The 12,797-nt window shown below is 37.0% G+C and overlaps 2 protein-coding genes across 3 annotated transcripts in view; one reads left to right on the top strand and one right to left on the bottom strand.

The window, feature by feature from the left end:
- Positions 1-12,797, bottom strand: part of LOC148163941 (uncharacterized) — a 55,456-nt gene that overhangs the window by 17,588 nt on the left and 25,071 nt on the right. The gene's annotated exons all lie outside the window — the stretch shown is intronic.
- Positions 1-12,797, top strand: part of SLC30A4 (solute carrier family 30 member 4) — a 27,989-nt gene extending 15,192 nt beyond the window's left edge. Inside the window, exons 3-7 of the mRNA XM_028126666.2 lie at positions 3,316-3,469; positions 5,518-5,716; positions 6,435-6,540; positions 7,330-7,464; positions 8,224-12,797. Of these exons, the coding sequence (XP_027982467.1) occupies positions 3,316-3,469; positions 5,518-5,716; positions 6,435-6,540; positions 7,330-7,464; positions 8,224-8,378 (749 nt within the window). The 3' untranslated portion in view covers positions 8,379-12,797. The remainder of the gene's footprint in view (positions 1-3,315; positions 3,470-5,517; positions 5,717-6,434; positions 6,541-7,329; positions 7,465-8,223) is intronic.

Genomic DNA, 12,797 nt, shown 5'->3' with positions numbered 1-12,797 from the left:
TCTTGCAGGACTCCCAATATGTCTGAAATATTGCCTGGGATATACTTATACTAAAATATTATTTATCTGAAATGCAAATTTAACTAGACATCCAGTATTTTCTCTGGCATACCTACTAATATAACTTACCATTTAGCATCCAAACCAGGACACTTTTGGGAGTGAAGTGGGGCACTTTTAATAATTTTGCCAGGATAGCAGACATAAATTAGGACTATCCCAGGAAAACTGTATTATCAACCTAATTATAATTAGGGGGTTTTGAAAGAATTTTTAATTATTGGTTTTAGATTTTCATAAGCAATCACAACTTTGTCATTAACTTGTATAGTTATGAATTTTTAGAAGTAAAGAGTATTGCTTTATAATTTTATATTAACAATTTGATTAAGTCATCTTAAAAACTATATGGCCTAATTGGTAGCTTCAACCTTGACTACATGATAAAGTTCTCTTTTTCGGCGGGGTGTGTGGCGGGAAAGAGTTTGAGAAGAATTGGTATTTTTTAAGTAAATTCTACCCCCAGCGTAGGGCTCGAACTCACAACCCCCAGATCAAGAGTTGCATGCTCTACTGTCTGAGTCAGCCAGTCACCCCAGAATTGGTATATGTTAAATACCAATTTTATTTATTTATTTTTTAAGATTTTATTTATTTATTTGACAGAGAGAGATACAGTGAGAGAGGGAACACAAGCAGGGGGGAGTGGGAGAGGGAGAAGCAGGTTCCCGCTGAGCAGGGAGCCCGATGTGGGGCTCGATCCCAGGACCCTGGGATCATGACCCGAGCCGAAGGCAGACGCTTAACGACTGAGCCACCCAGGCACCCCTGTTAAATACCAATTTTAAAGAGAAAGTTCTCTTACTTTGTGAGTAAAATGAAGCACCGCTAGTACATGAAATTTACAGTTTAAAAATATATTTTTTTAATATGTGTGTACTTTACCATCAGCAGTTATAATTTAAGACGAAAATTCCATGCATTTTCTGTCTTGTATTTGGCTTAATTCTCCCCTTCTAACCAATCTACTTATTGTTTTGGGGGATTTAGTAAATAACCTATTATTCACATTTAGCTTACCTTTAATTGTATAGCCTTTTATCATCTTCCCTTGCTCAACCTAACTAACCTCATTCAGCAAATCCATACATAAATATTTGCTACATGACAACCACTCTGCTGAATGTCACAGAAAATGTGATGTGGAATGGAACTGGTCCTATCCTCAAGCTGCTGAGAGTCTGCACTTGATGTGGTAGTCTCTTCACAGCTTTGTGTATTTCAGAGTGTCTTTCTCGGTCTTCTTCAGCCGCATGTGTCTTTTGAAGTGTGATGATTAGTATGTCAGAAATAGGCGTACCATGGTTTTGTTTTGTTTTGTTTTCGTACGATGGTTTTGAATAGTGTCTTATGTTTTGAATACAAAAACCATGGTTTTGTATGTTGTGTTATCCCAACATTTGTTCTGCTAATGCACAGGATTTTATTGGAGTTGAGCTACATTACTGAGATGTGTTCAGGAAACAGCTTATAACTGCTAGATAACTTTCCTTTGTTGTAATTTATGCATCAGAATAAAAATGTATCAAAGTTCAGTATATTTGAACTGCCTGGAACCTTTGAGCAATGACTTGACTCAGATAACAGTTTCCCAGATTGTTTTACCTTTAACAAGATCAGTGTCTAGTGTCTGGTTTCTCTAAAGGAAAAGTTTTCTTTAAAAGTATTTTCTTGCTTTTATTATTTTGAGTGTCAATAGTTTTATATTATAATGTTAGTTATTTAAAAATGTAAGTACTCCCCATTGCCCTATTGTGTTATCTTGAAAAGATACAAGATTATCTCTACTGTATACTCACATGGTAAAAGTTCATATGATATAAAAGCATATATAGTGCAGTCGTCTCTGTCTCCCAGCCACCCATTTTCTTCATAACCAGTTTTTTATAAGTATCTTATATGTCCTTTCAAAGATTGCATGTACAGATATTGTTTATGTATTCTCTTTTTTCTTCTCACAAATAGTAACATACCATCCACACTTTGCTTTTTTCACATTACATTGTATCTTGGAGATTACTCCTTATCAGAACATAAAAAACTATATCCTTTTTTTAACAGCTGCATAGTATTCCGTGTTATAGGGCCCTTACTAATCACTTTTTTATTGTTTTCAGATGTTTGCTATTATATACAGTGCTTGATGAATAACTTCATAACACACCTCATTTTGCATATGTGTAGCTCAGTTAACATGAATGTGTATATCATTCCAAGAAGAAGAATTTCTGGGTCAAAGTGCATTCATGAATACTTGCATGCCTTATTTTCTTTAGCCTAAAAGTAGTATGTGTTTGTGGTAAAACTTAAAACATTTCAAACATTACCAAAAAGAATAAAATGAAAACTAAGTTTCCCAAGCTCCTAGTCCCACTTCCCAGATGTAACACTTTCTTGTCTTTCTTGTGATTATCAATTTGCCTGATTTTTTTCTTTTTTTTTTTTAACATAAATGGCTTTATGATACTCCACATATGTATATATCATACTTTATCCATTAAGTTCCTCATTGGTGTACATTTAAGCTCTCTCCAGATATTTTTTTAATACTAGTGAAGTTACAGTGAAAAACCTTGTAGGTATATCTTTGCATGTATATCATGTGTTCTATTGAATAGATTCCTAGAATCAAGGAATACATGTGTTTAAAATTTTGCTTCATTTTACTAACTGCTCTCCAAAAAGATAGTTCCACTTGATACTTCCACCAGTATATCCTTGCTAACTGTGGCTATCATCGGACTTTTTAATATTTACCAATTTAGTAAGGGATAAAAAACAATCATATTCTTATTCGAATTTCTTGTATTATGATTGATTTTGATGAATTGGTTGTTTCTGTTAATTTTCTGTGTATTAGTAGTTGTGTCCTTTATCCATTTTTGTTATGCATTCTTCACTTTGTTATTGATTTGTAAGTGTACTTTTCTACTGGGAAATTAGTCTGTGATCATGTATGTTACAAATAATTTTTTTCAGTTTTTCATTTTTACCATGTATATGGTCTGTTAAGTATACACAGTTTGACCCTAAAGAGATGAGGGGAAAGCGGGGAGTGGTGAGAATGAATTGGTGGAGAATCCAGAGCAAACTACTAAACACTTTTTAAATAAGGAAAACAATATGACAGAAATGATACAGTGTTTTCATCTCTTCAGAGGAAAGATATAAATAAAAGATTGTACAATATTTAATTTGTATGAAGTATAATAGCCATGCTACAGATATATTTGTTGTTTATATTTTTCCCTCCAGAGGTTTTATCAGCTATGATTAGTGTGCTGTTGGTGTATATACTTATGGGATTCCTCCTATATGAAGCTGTCCAAAGAACTATCCATATGAAATACGAAATAAATGGAGATATAATGCTCATCACTGCAGCAGTTGGAGTTGCTGTTAATGTAATGTAAGCTCTATTTAAAAAAAAAATTTAACAGCTTTATTTTTTAGAATAGTTATAGGTTCACAGCAAAATTGAGCAGAAGGTGCAGAGATTTCCCATATACCCACTGCCTTCATATATGCATAGCTTCCCCCATTGAGAACATCTTCCATCAGAGTGGTACGTTTGTTACAGTTGATGAACCAGCATTAACACATTACCACACAGCATCCCTAGTTTACATACGGGTTCATTCTCTTGGTGTTCTATATTCTATGGGTTTGGACAATTTTATAATGGCATGTATATACCATTATGGTATCATATACTCTATATTGTTTTCACATTAATATTTTTAAGTTCTGTGAACTTAGAGACTATTATACCATGCATTCAGTAATGTGCAGTGGTATTTATATGTATTTTAAAATTATATGGTATCTTAATTTTTCTTATGTTAATAAAACACTGATGGAATTATAAATTTCTCATTTGCTCAGTTATACTGAAATTTGACAAATAATTTGGAATTTAAGTGGGACAAAGTTTTTTTTTAACTTATATATTAACAAGATTTTTTTTTTAAACTTTTTTTTATTTATTTATTCATGAGAGACAGAGACAGAGAGAGAGAGAGGCAGAGGGAGAAGCAGGCTCCCGAGGAGCAGGGAGCCTGATGCGGGACTCGATCCCAGGACCCTGGGATCATGACCTGAGCCGAAGGCAGACGCTTACCCATCTGAGCCACCCAGGCGCCCTAACAAGATTTTTTTTAAACAAACTTTCCCTGAAAGCTATGACATTTTTAGGTTATATACTTATTTGGACCAGCAGTCAGAAAACTTTTCTGTAAAGGGCCAGATAATAACTTTTAGGCTTTGAGAGCCTGGCAGTTTCTGTCACAACTGCTCAACTCTGCAGTTAGAGAACAAAAGCAGCCACATTTAGTATGTAAACAGATGAGCACAGCTGTGTCCCAATAAAACTTTATTTACAAAAACAGGCAGTCGGTCACATATGGTTTACAGACCATGGTTTGCCAATCCCTACCCTACTGGCTTCTATTCCCACTTAAAATAAAATCAAAGTCTTTACCATAGCCTTTTTTTTTTTTTTAAGATTTTATTTATTTATTTGACAGAGAGAGACACAGTGAGAGAGGGAACACAAGCAGGGGGAGTGGCAGAGGGAGAAGCAGGCTTCCCGCGGAGCAGGGAGCCCAATGCGGGGCTCGATCCCAGGACCCTGGGATCATGACCTGAGCCGAAGGCAGACGCTTAACGACTGAGCCACCCAGGCGCCCCATACCATAGCCTTTTTAATAAGATCCTGTGTGCCTCTCTAACTCATACCTTAGCATTCTTGCTCTATTTATTTATTTATTTAAAGATTTTATTTATTTGTCAGAGAGAGAGAGCGAACACCAGCAGGGGAAACAGCAGGCAGAGGGAGAAGCAGGCTCCCTGCTGAGCAGGGAGCCCGATGTGGGGCTCCATCCCAGGACCCTGGGATCATGACCTGAGCCGAAGGCAGTCGCTTAACCGACTGAGCCACCCAGGCGCCCCTTCTTGCTCACTTTAGTCTCACCACAACAACTGTCCTGCTTTTTTGAAACACGTAGAGCACATTTTCATCTAAGGGCCTTTGCCCTGGTACTCCTGCTACCTAGCACACCCTTTCACCACATGCTGCTTCCTGACTTGATCCGGGTCTCTGCCCAGGAGGAGTCTCAGGCCTTCTCTGACAGACTACACTGCCCCAGCACTCTCCATCCCCTCGCGGTGCTTTACATCTCTTCAAACCATTTGCATTGCCTGGCAGTATAGTATGTATTTATTTGTTTACTTCTCTCCCTTCTCTACTAGAACATAAGCTCCATGGGGATAGGGATATGTCTGTCTTATTCACTGTTTTGACCCCAATACCTCAAACAGTACCTGATATATAATAGGTGCTCATATATATATTAGATGAATGAGCTCCCTGTTGCCTCATTAATGTCTGATTTGTAACAAATATTTTTATCAACAATACTAGGAAGAATAATAATGTTTTCTTTTTTTTTTTGACAGAATGGGGTTTCTGTTGAACCAGTCTGGTCACCACTCCCATTCCCACTCCCTGCCTTCAAATTCTCCTACCACAGGTTCTGGCTGTCGACATGACCACGGGCAGGACAGCCTGGCAGTGAGAGCTGCATTTGTACATGCCGTGGGGGACTTGGTACAGAGTGTTGGTGTACTAATAGCTGCATACATCATAAGATTCAAGGTAATAGGATTGCTGGTTTTTCTATTTTAAAATATATTTAATTTCAATATTAAAAATATTAAGGTAATTGTCTTTTATCAGTATACTGGATATCAAAGTCAGCCTTACTCATTTTGCATTTAGGTAGGCTTCATTGAGCCATCAGTATAGCTCTTTTGCTAGCACTAAACATGATAGTGTCATTTCAGAGTAGCTTGTCTGTAGCGGGCTTCCAGACTGCCTTCACTAGAGAACTCAATTTTAAGCCATGTCACTGACCTGCTAGGTACCAGAATGTACGCTGGACTAGAAATCCAGAGATTTGGGTTCTAGTCTTAGCTGTGCCATTAATGCTTTGATTCTGAGCAAGTCCCTCCTCTTTTATATGAGAGGCTTAGACCAGATATGTGGCTGCTGAAAGTCCTTCCAGCTCTGATATTCTATAGTTCTGGGTCAAAGATTTAGAGAAGGCACAGAGGAAAACAATAGAACAAACGATTAAACTTCTGGAAATAGGTCTTACAAGGAAAGGCAGAAAAAAAAAAAATTTTTTTTTTTTTTTTAACAATCCAGGAAAGACTGAAGATGTTTCTCAATTGCAGTATCCAAAAATAAAGGTATTCTTCAGTCCTGGTATAGAAGGCTAAAGAACAGGAGCAGAATATGGCTTGCTTTGCTTTACAGTCTGTTCTATGTTGGTCTGTATTTAATCACACAGTTTTGTTCTGTCACCTTTCAGCCAGAATACAAGATTGCTGATCCCATCTGTACATATGTATTTTCATTACTTGTGGCTTTTACAACATTTCGCATCATATGGGACACAATAGTTATAATACTAGAAGGTAAGATCTCACTATAATATCCCCGTTGTGGGTTTATTACCTCCCTTAACCAGATTGGTGGGTGGGGGGCACCCTAGAGTAAGAGTCACGTCTTTCTCTTTACTGATGCTCATTAGGCTATAGTTACACGACTTATGTGTATATAACATATAAGAATTGATGTACTCTCCCCTCTGTTACCCATTTGATCCTTATAATAGCTAAGAAAAGTAGGTAAGGTGAACATTATCCCCATTTACCAACGAGGAAATTGAGCTTCAGAGGGGTAACATAACTTGCTTACTTAAGGTAATGCTGTTAATAAACTGTGGAGCTGGGACAAAAATACAACTCTTTTGATTCTTGATATAATTATGTTTAGTGGTTTATTAATTCCTTAATTCCCATTTAACTTGATACTTTGTTATATTTTCAACATCCCTACCTACTGATATTATGTCTAAGTATGTAAGTTCTCAACAGCAGGTTCATCATCATTGGATGTTCCCCCCCCCTTTTTTTGCCTTTCTTTTTTTGTGTATCCTAGCTTATTTGTTAAATGAAGTATTCAGGTTTGATATTTCTTTTAGTGAGAGTGAACATTTTAAAAATTATTAATCTCTTAAACATATCTTGCTTTATGTGTGCATGGTTTATCGTAAAGTATTAAGATATTTTAAAGTGTCCATTTAAACTGAATTTGATAAAACCGTTTGGTTTCTTTGGGGGGAAAAAAAGTTCTATCAGGTATGTATAGCTTTCTTCCCCAAAATAAACTTTACTTATAAATGATATATTCTGAACTAATAGGTGTACCAAGCCACTTGAACGTAGACTATGTCAAAGATGCCTTGATGAAAATAGAAGATGTATATTCCGTGGAAGATTTAAATATCTGGTCTCTTACTTCAGGAAAACCTACTGCCATCGTACACATACAGCTAAGTATGTTGCTGATAGTAAATGCTGGGGTTGATGGACTTTATCTTTAGAATTAAACATCTGTGCTTATAATTAAGTAGGAAGACTTTTCTGCTGGAAAGATTTGCTTTAAGGGAGGGGTCAGGCTTTTCAAAAGGTGAGTTGCAGATCAGTAACAGCAGAGCAATAATTTTCGATCTCTAAGATGAGATCTTTCTGAGAGAGAGTGAGCAAGCACAGCAGGGAGGGACAGAGGGAGAAGCAGACTCCCCACTGAGCAGGGAGCCTGACGTGGGGCTCAATCCCAGGACCCCGGGCTCATGCCTGAGCCGAAGGCAGATGCTTAACCGACTGAGCCACCCAGGCGCCCCTAAGATGAGACATTACAAATTGATTTTTGCCTTCAGATTAAGGCATGAAGTATATTTACCATGCTTCTTCTACATAAGAAAAACTAGGCCTGTTTTTATTTCCTAAAGTCATTTCACAGATTGATGCTTTTTATTTATCAAAATAATATGTGTATGGGTTTATTAAAAAAAAAAAACGGGCAAAAGACTTGTAACTGATGTCTAGTATTCTTTCTCTACCTGCGAGTGGACTGGAGGGATTGGAATAATGAGAAGCCATCCTGGCTTTGGAAACTGACGTACTTCTCTAACAGAGTAGCTTCAAGAGGGGAGAAATCAAAGGGATAAGAATAGGTTCACTGTATATTGTTACTCCCCTGTGTCATTGTAACTGGGTACAATGAATAGTAATGGTATTTTCTTGACATTGCAGTTCCTGGAAGTTCATCTAAATGGGAGGAAGTACAGTCCAAAGCAAAGCATGTATTATTGAACACATTTGGCATGTATAAATGTACTGTTCAGCTTCAGAGTTACAGGCAAGAAGTGGACAGAACTTGTGCACGTTGTCAGAGTTCCAGTCCTTAACTTGATACGTTTTGGGGACTACTGCCTTATTCATCCTGCAGTCACAGAACTGAGGGCAGTAAATGCGCACATCTGCCTGAGGAAATGGACTCCCTACCAGCTGTGTCCACATCAAGCAGAGTCCCTCAGAACAGTCACTCCAGCCGGACAGCCCTAGTTTCTGTTTAATGGTAAAATGAGACTTCACCCTGATTGTCAGATGAAGGTGTTTCCAAAACACTATTCACAGAGTAAGATGTGACTCCACGGATACCTCAAAGAAGACAATCCAAGACCACACTGCATTAATTATGACAGAGTACATGTCTTAAAGGAAGCATCAAGAATTCAGTATTTGCATTTAAAAATCCTTTTTAAAGACCATTTTTTATCGAGCCAGTGCTGGAAAACTGAATTTTTTTTTATTATGTAATCTTGACATCCGGCTTCTGGAATTTGACACCCAGCTCTCTTTTTACAGAAATTATTTCTCAGCAGATCTCAGAGAGTACTAGACATTATCCAGAGAGTGGAATAAGCATGTATTCCCACGTTTCAGAAATGTTTTATTTCACAAATAACTTAATGTTATTATTATAGTTATACTTTATAAACCGTTTTTTCCAGATGTTACGGGGTTTTGCATCTCAAAGTTAACATTTTGGGTTATTTGTAATCTTAATCAGAACCAAATCTTTACATATTGTGATCACTGTCATTAGGTTTATTTAGGAAATATTTTCAATACTATTCTGAAGGGCAGAAGTTCATCTTAAACTCAAGTTACAATATGATAATGTAAAACGAAATATAGGAGTAAGGATGGAGTGTGGAATGTCAGATTTAAGTCTTCCTGAAATCCCTTTTATTGTTCATAGAATTATCTTTACTTAAGAATAGGAGGAGACTGCAAAATGTAAACAGTGGTCCTCTGTCCTTTTAAGAACTAGAAGTTTGCTTGGTACCTTGCTTCCGGCCTCCTTACCAGTTAGTTAGATTGGGCCCTTTCAGTGTAAAATTCTGGAGGACTAAGGGTCAGTGTATAATGCCCATCTTTCACATGTGGATTAACCACATTCCTCCAGAGAGATTTTCTGTTTGATAATATGGGTTAGGGATTCTCCAGGGACTCCAGAAACCCTAAGATATAATTTTGAGGTTTTCCAATAATACCACAGCAGAAATGCCCAAAGAGATAGGGAGAAGACATTACTCTGGAAAAAAGAAAAGTCGAGGGTTTTTGACCTAGTGTTTGTGTTTTTTAAAGCACAGGAATAGGGATGGACATTCAGTCTGTGGTGTGGAGAGGCTAAACATGAAACTTTCCAAACCAAATGCAACTTAATTGGTAACAGTTGTGTTAAAGAGGCAGCTGTGAATATTCATGTTCCATTTTACAACTGTTGGTTTTGAGATTATCTTTATGCACTTTAGGAGTCCATTTTCACAGGGACAGTTTCTTAACCAAGAACGGCTATGGTTCTTGGGGTCCTCAGAGACTCAAGAGTAGAGTACAGTGTACCAGACAGACAGGTTATGAATTGAAAGCCTACATAAACATGCAGATGACTTATAATATCAAAGAAGGATAGGAAACAGATTTCATCTTTCTACCAAGTACCTCACTGTAAGTAAACCGAAGATAAAACCTGAATTTACCTGAAAGATGATCATGAGTTGATGGTATCCCCCAAAAAAGGGTTGATGAGGATTAAAGGTATTGAATAAAACCCAGTATGTATTTGTTGAATTGAACTGAAAATTAACTTAGGGGATTCTTACTGTGGATCCATTTAAAATAATGATTTGAATTTTTCAAAAATTTGGGTGGTATAAACTGTTTCAACCAAAATTCTCATAAATATGGAGGGCAAATAAGAATAAATGAGAAGCATTTCAGTGGACATCTGGGCATTTATGGACTTTGGGGTGCCTAGCAAGAGAAAGGAAAAGAATATCCATTATATGCTAATGGATTTCCCCATATTTGTAGTTGTTTCCCATGTCCACGGAACTTGTTTCTTGTAAACTTCCCTTTATCTTAAATAGGTATATCTTACTTTTCATATTGACCTATTCCTTGAAAAGTTACTTGATAAAACAGTCTAAAATCCATTCAAGGATTGAAAAGGAGCCTTTTGTAAAATGCGGAAACACTGAAAACTTCTGTGAATCTTAATGACTGTGTTCTATTTAAAGTGAGGTACACATGAAGTTTCCTGTCTTTGTCTTTTGTAGCAAGGATTACAGATTTTGTACTTTACTGGGTCTGTGAGACTGAGAATTGATAGATTTCCCTTTTTGTAACTTGACAAAACCCACAACGGAGGGTGTGAATTTAGCAGATACGACCAGGGGACCAGGGACTGGTCTGCCTCTGATAAGGAGCCTTGGGTCTGTCCCTCACCTGCAGAGCTGCAAGCCCGAGTTACACCCCTCAGCCAGCCCTCACAGGAAGAGTTCCCCATCCTGTGCAAGGATGTGGCGAATTGTGGATAAACACCTGGCATGGTTAATTTTGCACTGGGAGGACAGATCACAGCATAAAAACTAGGCAGTTTCTTCAGTGTGATGTATTTTAATTAACATTTGCAAATAATCAGAGTTACTTGTGTACGTAAAACCTGTGTTTCACAACTCTGGCCAGAGGGCAACGTTTTGATTTTAGGGAAAGACCTATTTTTCATTAACGATCATGCTGCCTTAGAAATCTAATGTGAGGAATACAGTTGAATAAGGCCTCTCTCAGAGGGCCTTGAAATGCAGAACCACAAGCAAATGGAATTCCCACATACACTTTCCATTAGCTGTGCCTTGTGTAATGTGAGCCCAGATTTTCGCAGCTTGCAGCTCCCATCAGTATTGTTTGCCAAATCACAGGATCTCTTATTTTACTGTTTTCTTTTCAGATTTTGGTACTTTATTTGCATTTTCTAAAGTTAAGTTTCCTGCTCTTAAAAGTCTCAAGTGTTCTGGTTCTGTCTCTTGAACTCAGGTGTCCTCACTGACAGTGTTTGTCTTTGGTAGAATTTTCCCAGAATAGACACAGGCGAGATTAGATACATGAGCTTCCCGTTCATTTTAATGTGAGGAAAACCATCTTTCAGAAGCAAATCACCACTTATAAATGTATTTCTAGGTGAGGAAGAACGGTTTTTTTTTAACAGCTGCTCGTTCCTGATCAAATTTCTCTGCACACTGAACTTTACAGAATAAGTATGATAGCAATAGACTACACTGTACAACCATGAGTGAAGATCGTTTCTAGTAAGACTCTGGGTTTTGTTTCTCAAACAACCTCTCTCATTACTTTAGAAAAGATACTCACTTCTGAAACAAGCACAATTAGCTAAATTTCTTTTCTTTTTTTTTTCTTTTTTATTATTTTTAGTAGGCTCCATGCTGAGCTTAAACCCACGACCCTGAGATCAAGAGTCAGTTGCTTAACCGACTGAGCCCCCCAGGTGCCCCTAAATTTTTTTATGAATTTATATAAATTGATTCACCATAATGAATCGTGTGTTCTTACAGAATTTTAACAGAATAAGGTTTTAGGCAATTTTGCTGTTGACTCTACCTTACATATAGTAAATTTAAAGTTATAGGACGTGTTAATAGATATAAGATTAGTTCATTTGGCTCAGTTTGTCTTGGAACCAAGCTTAGCTCATGAGCCAGTTGGGTATTAGTCACAAATGAATAGTGACACCTTGCTCTATATGCTGTGTCGAGGGGAGACGAGTCTGACTTCCAAATGATTTAAGTTTTATTTCTAACTACAGATCTGTCACGTGCATCTTGCCAGACAGGGCATCCGATTTATTTTACAGCTTACCAATCGGATATTTTTTGTGATGTTGGTAGGAACCTGCAAATTAGAAGAAATTGTCATGGGGGAGTTCCTCAGTATGGAATTGTGTATGTGCATGCAGGCCATCCTGTCATTGATTTCTCTCTTACAAAGGGTCCACGCTGTTCTTCTAATCATATTGTGAGGACCAACGAACATTTTCTGATTTTTGGTAAGACTGAAAAACATTTATGGAGACTTTCCCAATTAAATCTATTTTGACAGTGTCAAAATAATGTAATTAAGTATATCCTGAAGTAACTGCAATGCAAAACTGAAATGGCCAGTAGTATGTCAGCTTTGCACCTGGAAGATACTGTGTATTTGGAAAGGTTTTGCTTCTCTAAAAAAAAATATGTTATTAAGTAAGCCATATCCCCTTTAAGAAATTGTATATACATTTCCATTTGCCCTTTCAGAAACCAGGTATTTTGCATATGATTGATTTTAGGAAGATTTTGAAGCTGGGGCTTGCCCATGTAATTTAAGATCAAAGTATAGTATGTATATGTACTGTATTTGCAATTTTCAAATTGTAATTTCCTATACATTTATTAAAGTATTGTTTTGCCGTGTGGTTTGTTAAAAAA

The sequence above is a fragment of the Eumetopias jubatus genome, unplaced genomic scaffold (genome assembly GCF_037043125.1).
Source record: "Eumetopias jubatus isolate StellerSeaLion01/CBP00866 unplaced genomic scaffold, mEumJub1_p1.0 scaffold_7, whole genome shotgun sequence".
Taxonomy (NCBI): domain Eukaryota; kingdom Metazoa; phylum Chordata; class Mammalia; order Carnivora; family Otariidae; genus Eumetopias; species Eumetopias jubatus.
This window is presented reverse-complemented; position numbering and strand designations above follow the sequence as displayed.